This window comes from Pieris napi, chromosome 24, assembly GCF_905475465.1.
Source record: "Pieris napi chromosome 24, ilPieNapi1.2, whole genome shotgun sequence".
In the NCBI taxonomy this organism is placed as follows: domain Eukaryota; kingdom Metazoa; phylum Arthropoda; class Insecta; order Lepidoptera; family Pieridae; genus Pieris; species Pieris napi.
This window is the reverse complement of record NC_062257.1, coordinates 6,078,741-6,091,886: the sequence shown is the minus strand read 5'-3', so window position 1 is coordinate 6,091,886 and position 13,146 is coordinate 6,078,741. Positions and strand designations below refer to the sequence as shown.

Here is a 13,146-nt window from a genome sequence, read left to right as displayed (position 1 = left end):
TGGTATTTCTACATAACAACAACTAATTTTAGTTCTGTGTTTCCATGTTTTTAATTAGCCGTAGTATCATCCATTAATATAGAAAGACTGGCAATATTAAATTATGGCAATCAGGCAGCTTTATTACTCAATAATTAATTTACAAAGAAGTTTCAGTCATCGCAGCCCGTAACTTTTGTACCATATTCTTGCAAATAAATTATTATTATTGCTCCTCTTAAATAGTAATTAAATTATTTCTGTAGTATAATTTAGTGAGTGGGCTGTAAGCGACCTGCCAACAATGCAATATGTAATCAGGTTGATTGATCGCTATTAAGCGAGAATTTTAATAGAAATATACGATATGATATTTCAAATCTTTGTTGTTTTTGAAGTGAAACTTCTTTAGGCGCATGAGGGTAAAATTTTTACGGAACGTCATGAAGATGTGCAGCGTTTTTGTCGAAGAAAAGGGAGAGAGCGATTGAGACCTATTAAGAGAAGAGAAGGAATTACCTTATAGAAATTCTATTTTTTTAAATTAAATATTTCGTTAAGAGAATTTATGAAATATTAGTATTTTATATTTAATGCAAAATATTTTTTAATTCGAGTTTTTCCTAATTTTATGTATTTAAATAAAGGTTATAAGAGATACCTAACTAACGCTACGCTAGTCTCCACGTTATATTGGACGTATTTCCAAATCATTTCTACCCATACCATAACTCATTGTTTTATTTGCAGAGATGTAAGATCAAACCAACTGGAGGAAGTACCTGATCTTCACGAATGTTCTGAACTTCGGGTCCTGTGAGTATTACTAATATATTTTTTAACTGCCTTAAAATGAGGTTTGTAGAAATAGATTTTGTCGGAAACTAAGAGACCCGATCTTTTTTTCATTTAAATCACAATTCCAACTTTTTATTCCAAGGGTACAAGTTTCGTCTAGTTCTTAGATTTTGTGCGTTTTAAGATGGTAACGAAGTTACGAACTGTAGGAGCTGTGCTAATTGCGCATGCGCATTTAGAAAAAGGGGGTTGTCTCTCATCAGCCACTAGGTTAACTCCTTATGATGGTAAACTAATTAAATGACACTAAATTACCATTAAAAATACCCTGTATTCGAGTTCATGTTTAACATTAGTACACGAACAAAAGTCAAAATCATTATTCACAATGTACACTTATGAACGTCAAAAAAAAAATGGAATGCTTCTAATTTTACATTTACTGCCAGTTCTCAAATCAAGGGCGTAGAACGGAAGAGAAGAACTGGCAATAATCTTTCCGCCACTCTTTTTATTCGCCAAGTTTTTTGTTTTACACAACGTTTTTAAGAACACCAAACAGTGTGAAGTCTCTTCCTCACCAACATTTTCCAATCCTTCTCTATCTATCCCTTTTATTCCATCTTCAGAATAAAAGTAAACTAACATTCACTGTTCTCATATCAAGGGCGTAGAACAATAAAGAAGAATTGGCAAGAAACTTTTTCCATTCCCATAATTTACTTAGCTCCACAGGACATAGAAAGAATCTCTGTTTACCCTCTGTAATCTATGACCAAATGTTATTTCTATTTCATTACAGGGATATGTCGGATAACAAAATAACGACAATTGGGAATGGGGCGTTGCGTGGTCTGCGACGCCTTCATGACCTGATGTTGGCCAGGAACCGCATCAAGAAGATACCATCTGATGCATTCTTGCAAACCAGCAGACTTCAGTTACTGTAAGTAAAACAAGAAAGGGTGCGTGTACTTATGTACGCGCGTAAGAAGTTATACTTCTTTGGCATTATTAAAAATAGTTTTTGATTGCATGCAAATAATTAATTACAATTAAATAATCGAAAACTGGAAAAGGAGTCATTATAGTCAATAAAGTTCAGTTTACATTTGAAAAATTAAATAAATAAATATTTATTATTATTCTCTTACATTAAGTGTAACATAAATTCTATTATTATTCGAATGTTGTTTTTAAATTATGTCCAATGCCGTAGCATCTTCCGTGGGCAACTTCATTCTGTTAATTTTGTGTCACGGTGCGCGCGCATTGTAAAATTTCACTCTCATAAATTTTTCATAACGCGCCTAAAGAAGTATAACTTCAAAAATTACGAAATACATACATACTTTAATTTTCCTTTGACTTTCATTTGGAATACTCTTGCGCAGGGTCACTTACATAAAAGCATGGCGGGTTGCATAAAAGGACCATGATACTGGTGATATCTACTCTGATCGCGCCTAGCTATTAGGACTAGAAGAACTAACGCACACAAAGCCATGTAAAAAAGCAACCCATCTATTTGTCTCTACACGTTACATGACTTATGTGTATGAGTGAAAGAGACATATATGTTACACTCATGTGCGTTTTTGCTAAATCCTTTTAGATACAAATAAACTGTGTCGTATTTGTAAAAGTCAACGATAACGTAACGTAACAAATATTGTTTTATCTCTTTTTAACGCATTAGAATGGCGTTAGAAAATAAAGGACCAACTCATTCCTGCGTTTGCTAATTTCACGTTGTCTTTGCTTTGCCACCAAAGACAATATTACAAATTAAAGATGGCAATTACGATACCAATGATCGCCTGTTATGGACATGAAATATCTCTGAATCGACCTGAATTTTAAATTTGGTAATCTGCAATTTCATTTATCTCAACAATGACGCATAAATATTAATGTATGTAATTATAGGAATTGAATACCACTTTTTAATCTCTCGAAAATATCAGGACAGTCAGCAATAACATGCAATAAGTTTTCTGTGCAATCTGTACTTTAAAGTGACATTTGACAGAGGTCATAGACTATATTACCACAACTGCGTTTTTGCTATTTATAAAGCCGGCAACGCACTCGCTCTTTGACTTAACACTTTTTTTTTTAATGGCTCTAGCACGGTTTTTGCATTAGCCAGCGTCAAGTATAGGATTTTTAATAATTCGTGCATGTCTTTAGAAATTCGACCGTGTCCTCCATGTACGGTTAAGCACTCGCCCGGTACCGCACAACCCTCCCAAAGGCCGAGAACAAATTTAAATTAAATTAAAACTTGCCCTCGAACCGGGAATCGAACCCGGTACCCCTCACCTAGCTGCCACTTAATAAGACCGCTAGGCTATGAGGCCCCTGACTTATCGACGAAAATTAATCAACAAAGCTTTTTATAAATTTGAGGACTACTTAAATGATCCTAATCCTTGAGATTGATTTGCTCCAGTTCAAACAATTTGTATGACAATACTTGGCGATTAAAAAGAGTGGCGGAAAATTTCTTGCCAGTTCTTCTTACCCGCTCTACGCCCTTGACTTGCGAACTGGTAGTAAATGTAAATTTACGATTAATTTAACTTGACGATTCAAAAGTGTACTTGGTTAAAGATACCCACTTGAATAAAGATATTTTGAGTTTGAGTTTGAGTTATCACTTTACATCAGTTAAGCCTAAAAAAATGTATTTATAGACATAGACGAACTGTTTGAATTGTATGCTAAATTATATTCGAAAGAAGTCAAGTGAAATAATATACGTGTTCCAAATTCAAAATAATTAAAAAGTTGAAAAAAGAAAAGTTTTTATATTAAAGTTATTGCCATAGTTATACTAATTATATATAAGTATATTATATGTTTTAACGTTTTTTAATTATAGGATTATCGGTGTAGGTATTGTGTAGTTCTATCGCATAAGTAATAACTTTAAAAGGTAGAATAATTATGTGGAGATAATGAATAAACATAATACATAAATATACTTTAATACTTTATCCTTAGAATAATTGTCGCTTTTGTATTCGAGTTCCGGTTATGCAAAATACGTTCGTTAGTTACGAAACTTGACTTACAGATTTAACTTACGAAGTTTTAATGATACGATTTAGTTCAGAGAACTGAAGTATAAGAATTTAAAATACTAATAAGCAGCAGTGATGCCAAGGGGGTTTTCGCCCATATTTAGGGAGAATCCCATCTTAAGGGGTTTTTTAGAGGCTTTTTATTCATGAAATATATTTTATTTATTCTTAACGAGTCTATATAATTTACTAGCTGATCCGGCAAACGTCGTTTTGCCATGTTTATCATTTATAATAAAAAATAGGGGTGAAAATTAGGGGTTGTATGTATTTTTAATGCTGTATTATAAAAAAAATTATGATACAGCATTATATATTATATATATATTACATATTTTTTTTGTATTGCTTTAGATTAAGGTACTATATATATTTTTATATAACATTTGGTTCTGCACTTCTCGCACGCATCATGTTTCTTTTTTTAGTTTTTCTCTTTAACTAGGGTTGCCTGGAAGAGATCGCTTATTAGCGATAAGGCCGCCCGTTGCATCCCTTATAATATTTTTGTATTGTGTTTCATTCTTTTTTTTTGCAACGAAGTGTAAATAAATAAAATAGAAATTTAAAAAATATCTAAAAATTAAAAAAAAAATTAGGGGACTACCCTTAACATTTAGGGGGATGAAAAATAGATGTTATCCGATTCTCGGTTATACCCAATATGCACATTGCACACAAAGTTTCATGAGAATCGGTCAAGCCGTTTCGGAGGAGTTTAACCACAAACACCGCGACACGAGAATATTATATATTAGATATTAAACCTAGAATGAAAACAAATATTGACTCCAACCGTGGCCTTGAATGTATTTTTGGTGTTTATTTGACCTTAAACCGTGTCCAAAAAGGACTTTAGGAGTATAATTAATCGATATTTAGGGGGTAGTTGACAGACATCAGAAAGCTATGGTGAATAAAGAGACCACTAATAAAAATCAGTGGCGCTACAACCTCTTTAGGTCTGGGCCTCGGATTTCTGAATCTGTTTCATGATCATTTAATCTAGCCTCCAGTGCCTGACACACGCCGTCGACTTTTGGGTCTAAGGCTGGTTTCCTCACAATGTTTTCCTTCACCTATCGAGCGAATGTTAAATGCGCACATAGAAAGAAAGTCTATTGGTACACAGCCGGGGATCGAACCTACGACCTCAGGTATGAGAGTCGCACGCTGAAGCCACTAGGCCAACACTGCTCCATGTGTGTGTTTCGTTAGTAATAAATGTTATGTTTATGTCTAGAATTAAAAAGTATGATTTATTTGTTTTTGTATTATAGAGACCTGGAAGACAATCAAATAGAACACATAGACTTGGAGGCTTTCGTCCCGATCACTAAATTGGAAGACTTGTAAGTATAAGAGAATAACTTCTCTTCTCTTCTCACACCTAAATTATAAGAGAAACGCAATAATATCATATACGGTAAGCCCCCCTTATAACATTTTATATTACGCGATTTAATTCCCTCGTTTAACACGGGTATAACGCGGGAATTGCACACGTTTCATTTCTATACTGTAAAATTATTTTGTACGCACTTCGATAACATTTTTTATTAATAAAGAGAAGAAAAGTTAAACGTTAATCTTTTGTATCATTTAACGTATAATATTATACAGAAAAACAATTAACTTTAACAAATTAACTAACCTTAAAATATATTATTAAAAGTAGTCCCTTTAGACAAGGTTCCGAATATACTGGCAGCGTTCCCTCTTTGAATGGCTAGCTCTAATAAATCATTTTCAATTTCAGGAATGTAGGCAACAACGTGTTCCCCAGTCTACCAGCCAGTGGTCTGCAGAAGCTACTCCACTTGAAGGCCCACAATAATCCAAATTTACGCCGCTTTCACCCTCCAGAACTCTTCCCCAGGATACAAGTAAAGTACACGCTCTTCTGGCATTTTATATTTAGATAGAGAGAGATTTGTTCTCGCTGGGGGGGGGGGATACTAAACTACCTACTGGGTAAGATTCAGAGTCGACACAGCATACTGGACAGCAAGCAGAAGAGAAGGAAACTAGAATATTTCGAACCAAAACTTCCAGAATATCATTAAAGTCAGTGGCAGGTAGGAAGAGCAGGCCACAGCACGTCTTTGTCAAAGAATCTTCGGTTTGATCAAAGCTGAATGAGGTCATTGTTCAACAACAACAGAAACAAAAAAAGGCCGGCAACGCACTCTCGAGCCCTCTGGCATTGAGAGTGTCCATGGGCGGTGGTATCACTTAACATCAGGTGAGCCTCCTGCCCGTTTGCCCCTGTTTTATAAAAAAAAACAAAATTCAATCAGCCTTGATAATCTCCAACCTTCGAAGATGACCAGATGGAAAACAGTACTTGGTTCTGACTTGGTTATACTTAAGTCTGGACTTAAAATGACAGCTTTAGGCTGAGCCTAATCCAGATTATCGGATACTTCGTTATTATAAAGTTAATTACCAGTTAAAATGTTAAAAATTTAACTAAAACTAATCAAGTAATCAAAATCATATCAGCTTAAGGAAAAAGTTTCATCTAAATCGGTTTAATCGTTTATGAGATATGGTTATCCTTTTTTGGACACGTATAAGTTATATTTAAAGGTATTCTAAGTTAGTTTTAACCCACTTTCAATAAAGGATATTATCAATACACTGTTTTTTTTTTTCTAAATCAATTTTTCCTTGTACCTAGTTATTACGTCGAATCCAAAATTTCTGTGTGATATATATGTTAACGTAAAATTGTATTTTTTTTTACTATAAAGCCGACCAATCAGGGACAACCTTCGGACAGTTGACAATTTTAAGATTGTAATTTGACGGTTTCACTTCGATAGATTACAATCTACCGAATAATACGTTAAATTGTAAGCAGTACGCTGAGGTTCACAATCTTTCGACAGTTTATAATCTCGCGAGATAGATTATAATCTACCGAATAATAATACGTTAAATTGTAAGCAGTACGCTGAGGTTCACAATCTTTCGACAGTTTACAATCTCGCGAGATAGATTATAATCTACCGAATAATAATACGTTAAATTGTAAGCAGTACGCTGAGGTTCACAATCTTTCGACAGTTTACAATCTCGCGAGATAGATTATAATCTACCGAATAATAATACGTTAAATTGTAAGCAGTACGCTGAGGTTCACAATCTTTCGACAGTTTACAATCTCGCGAGATAGATTATAATCTACCGAATAATAATACGTTAAATTGTAAGCAGTACGCTGAGGTTCACAATCTTTCGACAGTTTACAATCTCGCGAGATAGATTATAATCTACCGAATAATAATACGTTAAATTGTAAGCAGTACGCTGAGGTTCACAATCTTTCGACAGTTTATAATCTCGCGAGATAGATTACAATCTAACGGTGTTTACAATTTCACGCTGACATTATCTTGACGTCTTGAATTCTAGACCCTGGTACTCTCCTACGCTTACCACTGCTGCGAGTTCCTTCCACTAATGGAGGAGACGGGAAGTGGCGAGGAATGGGAGAGAGAAGGATTCAGTGACCTGGTGCTGCTTCCGCCAGCCCATGTGGACTTAGCTGCCTGGGCAAATGCAACAGACATATGGCCGCATTATTGTAAGTATTTTATAATGAATACTAGCCGTTTCGCGCCCGCTTTGCTGGACGAATTAAAATAAATTTTATGTTTCATTATTTTATTTTTTTTCATATTTTTATTATTCTTCTTTTTAACTTCCCGCTAAGAAAATTGAAATACTTCGAAAATCGAGTTTTTAACAGATGTTGACGTTTAGAGGTTCTAGGAAGCCTCTTTTGTTTTTATTAGCGGGAAAAATTTTCATAAAAGTAAAACAGAAATAAAAAAATGAAGGAAAGTTGGAATTAAAAAAATAAATAGCCATAAACTATCTAGGAAAAATTTCGCATCGAATGGTGGTAGTTTCATGTCGATACGATCAGTGGTTTAAGCGTGAAAGAGCCTCAAACAAACACCATTTTCTTTTTATATATATAGACTAGCTGACCGGGCAAACGTCGTTTTGCCATGTATATCATTTATAATAAAAAATAGGGGTTGATCGTAGAGGGAAAATTAGGGGTTGTATGTATTTTTTAATGCTGTATCATAAAAAAATACAAATTAAAAATTTTGTCTAAAAAATAAAAAATAAAATTTAGGGGTGGACTACCCCTAACATTTACAAGAAAAATAGATTTTGGCCGATTCTCATAGATACCGGATAAGCACAAAAAATTTCATCAAAATCGGTCGAGCCGTTTCGGAGGAGTATGGCAACGAAAACTGTGACACGAGAATTTTATATATTAGACTAGCTGACCGCGCAAACGTCGTTTTGCCATATCATTTATAATAAAAAAATAGGAGTTGATCGTAGAGGGGTGAAAGTTAGGGGTTGTATGTATTTTTGTATGTTGTATCATAAAAAAATAGAAATTAAAAATTTTGTCTAAAAAATAAAATTTAGGGGTGGACTACTCCTAACATTTAGGGGGATGAAAAATAGATGTTGGCCGATTCTCATAGATACCGGATAAGCACAAAAAATTTCAACAAAATCGGTCAAGCCGTTTCGGAGGAGTATGGCAACGAAAACTGTGACACGAGAATTTTATATATTAGATTTATTAAAACAATACACAGTGTAGTCATTTAAATTAACTTTTTATATGTCTAAAGCCGGCTTCACACACGCCTAGTCGAGTCAAGGCAGTACCAATGGTAGCCATCCCCACTCTCAGTTTCTCAAACTCACTTTGACGACTCATTGGTCTAGTGGTTAGTACCCCTGACTGCGAATCCATGGGTCCATGGTTCGATCCCCGGCTGAGACGAACATCGATGTGATGAGCATTTGGTGTTGTGCTTAGGTCTTGGGTGTTTAAATATGTATTTATATGTCTATCTATCTATAATATGTATGTATATCCGTTGCCTAGTACCCATAACACAAGCTTCACCAGCTTAGCATGGGACTAGGTCAATTGGTGTGAATTGTCTTTAGAAAAACTCAAACTCAAAATATCTTTATTCATATAGATAAGTACACTTATGAACGTCAAAAAAAAGTTAAATTGATTGTAAATTTACATTTACTACCAGTTCACAAGTCAAGGGCGTAGAGCGGGCAAGAAGAACTGGCAAGAAACTCTCCGTGACTCTTTTTAATAAAGTTTTGAGTCATAGAAATAGTTTGAACTGAAACTCGCTACGTTTGGACGTGATGGACGAGATTATTAAACCTATGTTAACAAATCTTTCAGTAAACGCAACAAGCGAAGGTGGCTCTCGTCTACCAGCAGCTGGTACCTGGAGTGGCGTTGAGGTTCGTTCAGCTGGAAGACAAGTTCGCTGCTTACCACTACCAGGTATTTTTTTATTCTTCGACTCTCAATAATTTGAAACTCATGGGATATATATATCTCTTAACCAAGAGTTCAAAATTATAGATAGATTAAAATGTACCACGTTCTTTGCAAATTAACGATTTATTATTATTATTATTAAAAGCATTTTTATAAGCTCAAACGAAATATTAATAATCATTTTATACTTGTAGCCAATTAAGTGTAAAACGTTTTGCTAGTAATAAATGACCTTCATAAACTATTGTTACACGTTTTCGTTTCCGAAAATGTCCAATAGGTCGACTACACGTATATTCTTTATAGGTAACACAAGTGTCACTTAGATTTAAGAACCCTCTCAATAAGTGATGTTGGTTTAAGCGCCGCAACCCCACTAAGAAACGCCCTTGCGCTAGTCGCGGAAAAACACCCATGCAGGCCGAGCTACGCTCGTCAATACAGCCCGAGCTGAGCTGTTGCTTAGCCCATAAGGCAAACAGCAAGATTCCATTCCAAAAATAAATAAATAATAGTTAAAAAAAACTAAAAAACACGCTTTTAAAGCACATCAAACTAAAAAGTGAAAAATAATTCCTAATTTAGGCTGAAAATGGTAATGAACAAAAAATACTGGTATTATTGTGAAAAAGCGTGGGGCGCTCTGTGCCATATTTTTCGTCTATCGAGCAACCCACGCTTTTTATTTTTTTTATTTTTTTTTTCGGATTATTGCATTGTCATCGATCTTTGACAGGTGCGCAAAGTTTGAATTAAATCTGTCCGTTAAAAGTGGGTCAAAATCGAGTCCGAAGGAGTCGGATACATACATACATACATACATACAGGTGAAGCTAATATAAAGCGTGTAAAAAGATTAAAGACAAGTTGACACCCTGCTTCAAACAAAGAGAGAACTTAACTATTGACTAAACTTTTTGACTTTAATTATTTTATTAAATATTTCAGGACCATTCCTTCCCTGCGTGGACCTATTTGACTGGTGGACACTTCGGTGCGGTGTATGGGCCGTGTTCCTCCTCGCGTTATTGGGGAATGGTACCGTGGTGTTCGTCTTGGTGTTTAGCAGAAGCCGTATAGACGTTCCAAGGTTCTTGGTGACGAATCTGGCTGCCGCTGACTTCTTTATGGGAATCTATTTGGGTAATAAAAAAATATCAGAATGTTTTTCTTTATTCCAAAACTTGCATAGTATAGTTTATTTATATTAATTGTACTGTAATTTGTTTTATCATCATAAAATTATCAAAGATACTGTACCACAAAGAACGGTTCGGTGGCCGTCGATACACAATTCATATAAAAATAATAAGTCCTGAGTACATACCTCGTCAATGTCTCCTTAAAGGAAAATAGGCACACATATATTGTCAGCCGTAAGGATTTGGATTAGTGTTAGTATGGGCACAAAAAGAGGTTAGACTGATGATAATTGATACCTTGCCTCACAATAGTTCTTAAACACGCACTAAACACTCACTATACAATTTTAAATAGTGGACGTGTCTATTATCAACTATAATTAACAAAAAGTATATAGCCAAATAAAAAATGCTAGATGCACGAGAACACGTAACACGAAAGACGCTCGATCGGCCGTGTGTAAATATTTTGCATCACCCTCATCAATTTTATAAAATTAATAAAATGTATTTCGAACAGATACTATTTAATAATATCGCTTTAATTTTCAGGTTTCCTAGCGGTGGTCGACGCTGGCACATTGGGAGAATTCCGATCCCACGCTATCGCCTGGCAAATGTCTGGTGGTTGTCGGCTCGCCGGATTTTTAGGTGTGCTCTCTTCCGAACTCTCTGTTTACACCCTCGCTGTTATCACCCTCGAAAGAAACTACGCGATCACCCACGCTATGCATTTAAACAAGCGGTTGTCTCTCCGACACGCTGCCGTTGTGATGGCGGCTGGATGGGCTTTTTCACTGACAGCTGCTTCTTTACCACTGTTAGGTGTGTCAGACTATAGAAAATTCGCTGTCTGCCTCCCTTTTGAGACCAGCACACCCGTCTCCCTCACCTACGTGGTCGCTCTATTGGTTATCAACGGAATAGCATTCCTTGTTCTGCTAGGATGCTATCTTAAAATGTACTGCGCGATCCGCGGATCCCAGGCTTGGAACTCCAACGACTCTAGGATCGCAAAACGCATGGCTCTTCTCGTTTTTACGGATTTCTTGTGCTGGTCCCCAATAGCTTTCTTCGCTTTGACTGCGGCTTTTGGAGCGCAATTAGTATCTTTGGAGGAAGCCAAAGTGTTCACTGTATTTGTTCTGCCATTAAATTCTTGCTGCAATCCGTTTCTGTACGCGATTCTGACGAAGCAGTTTAAGAAGGACTGCGCTCTGGTGTGTAAAGCGATTGAAGAGTCGCGAGTTACCCGAGGTATAGGAAGGTGTAGGCATTCGTCTAACTTCAGTAATAGACAGACGCCGGCTAACACGAACAGTTTGGCGGAAAGGTCGTCAAGGGGACAGCATGGGACCACCTGTGCTTGCCGAAGACTGTTGCCAACTAGTGCTCCTGTAGTCAGTGAAACTAATACAAATACTGCGTCTGTAGAAGCGAACGGTGAGAGGCTCCTACGTTGGCTTCGAGCTTGTGGACGTCGATCCACCACCCCCGCACCTCCTACTCCACGCCAAGTCCCGACAGCACCAGCCCGTACTGGTTCAGTGTCCTCTTCAGTAGAATTCTCTTCGTCCCGCTCTGACTCTTGGCGGACGTACGGCCGTCCCCCTCCCCCACCACGGAGAGCCGCGTCCTGGCTCGTAGCCAGAAAAACCTCGCAGGACTCCAACCTATCTTCTTCTCGTAATGATTCATCTGGGTCAAACGCGACGGCATCCACGGGAACTTGGAAGACGTCCAGGTCTGGCGGTAGCGCAACGACTACTGGTTCCAGACCTCGACTAACACGACAGCCAGCGATTGTAGCAGATGAGCCCCCAGCTTCACCTGTTGCTTTGCCACCACCACGACTTTTGCATACCATACCATCAGCGGCTGAAACGGAGATTCAGCCAGAAGAGTGTGACTTAAAATAAATTAGCAAAACGTGTATCACAAATTAGTATTAGGAGTTGTGGCCATTGTGCACCAAATATGACCATAGACAATTAGAGAATTACAAAAAAAACATGACAATCAACACGAAATACAGTTTAAAACTACTAAAGACTTTCTGTGGGAGCCCCATTTTTTTATTGTATATAAATATAGTACATAATAGTGTTTAATAAGTTGTTTTGTTATTATGGACAACAAAATATAATTATGTAGGTACCAAAAATTAAGCTGATGTGCGGTTTTTAGATGTAATAAAACCATAAACAATATCGGTTATATTTAAAATTTACTGTATGTACTAGACATTTCTTGTTATTGATGAAACACTAGAAATTTCCAAAAGAAATATGTATTTTTAAAGATCTTTCAGTATTATGGCGCCTGTACATCGTTAAAGATTTTGTTTAATTTTGCTGTTTCAAAGTGTAATTAATTGAATTAATTAGTTCGCTAATTTTGATTTTGGGGAGCGTTCAAGTATTACGTAATTTTGGGGGGGGGGTCATTTTGTAAAACGTTACGATGCTGGGCGGGGATTGAATTACACGTTATTGTTAATATTATTTTCGACTCACACCACATAATAGTAACTGAAGAGTCACTAGGTGGTCACGAAACGTTTTACTATACTTGGGTACAGTACTGTACTTGGGTACTGAAAAACGTTACGGCGAATTACATGGGGCAGGGGGGGGGTCAATAATCTCCAAAAATTGCGTTACGTAATACTTGAACGCTCCCTTATAGCACACAGGATTAATCGTGACAAAGTATCTGTAACGAGAGTTTACAGCCGCCATTGTAGCTCATGGCTCTATCATACAAATAGATGTGT

The 13,146-nt window shown here is 36.4% G+C and overlaps 1 protein-coding gene across 2 annotated transcripts in view; it reads left to right on the top strand.

Moving 5' to 3' along the window:
* LOC125061691 (lutropin-choriogonadotropic hormone receptor) overlaps positions 1 to 12,793 on the top strand; it is a 147,654-nt gene extending 134,861 nt beyond the window's left edge. The window contains exons 10-17 of one of the 2 annotated variants that reach the window (XM_047667238.1): positions 730 to 795; positions 1,580 to 1,723; positions 5,147 to 5,218; positions 5,626 to 5,752; positions 7,287 to 7,458; positions 9,127 to 9,231; positions 10,177 to 10,371; positions 10,923 to 12,793. In XM_047667238.1, coding sequence (XP_047523194.1) covers positions 730 to 795; positions 1,580 to 1,723; positions 5,147 to 5,218; positions 5,626 to 5,752; positions 7,287 to 7,458; positions 9,127 to 9,231; positions 10,177 to 10,371; positions 10,923 to 12,289 — 2,248 coding nt within the window. In that variant the 3' untranslated portion in view covers positions 12,290 to 12,793. Of the gene's footprint in view, positions 1 to 729; positions 796 to 1,579; positions 1,724 to 5,146; positions 5,219 to 5,625; positions 5,758 to 7,286; positions 7,459 to 9,126; positions 9,232 to 10,176; positions 10,372 to 10,922 lie in introns of those variants that run through there. The other variant, XM_047667239.1, reaches the window with a different exon arrangement.
* The last annotated feature ends 353 nt before the right edge of the window (positions 12,794 to 13,146 follow it).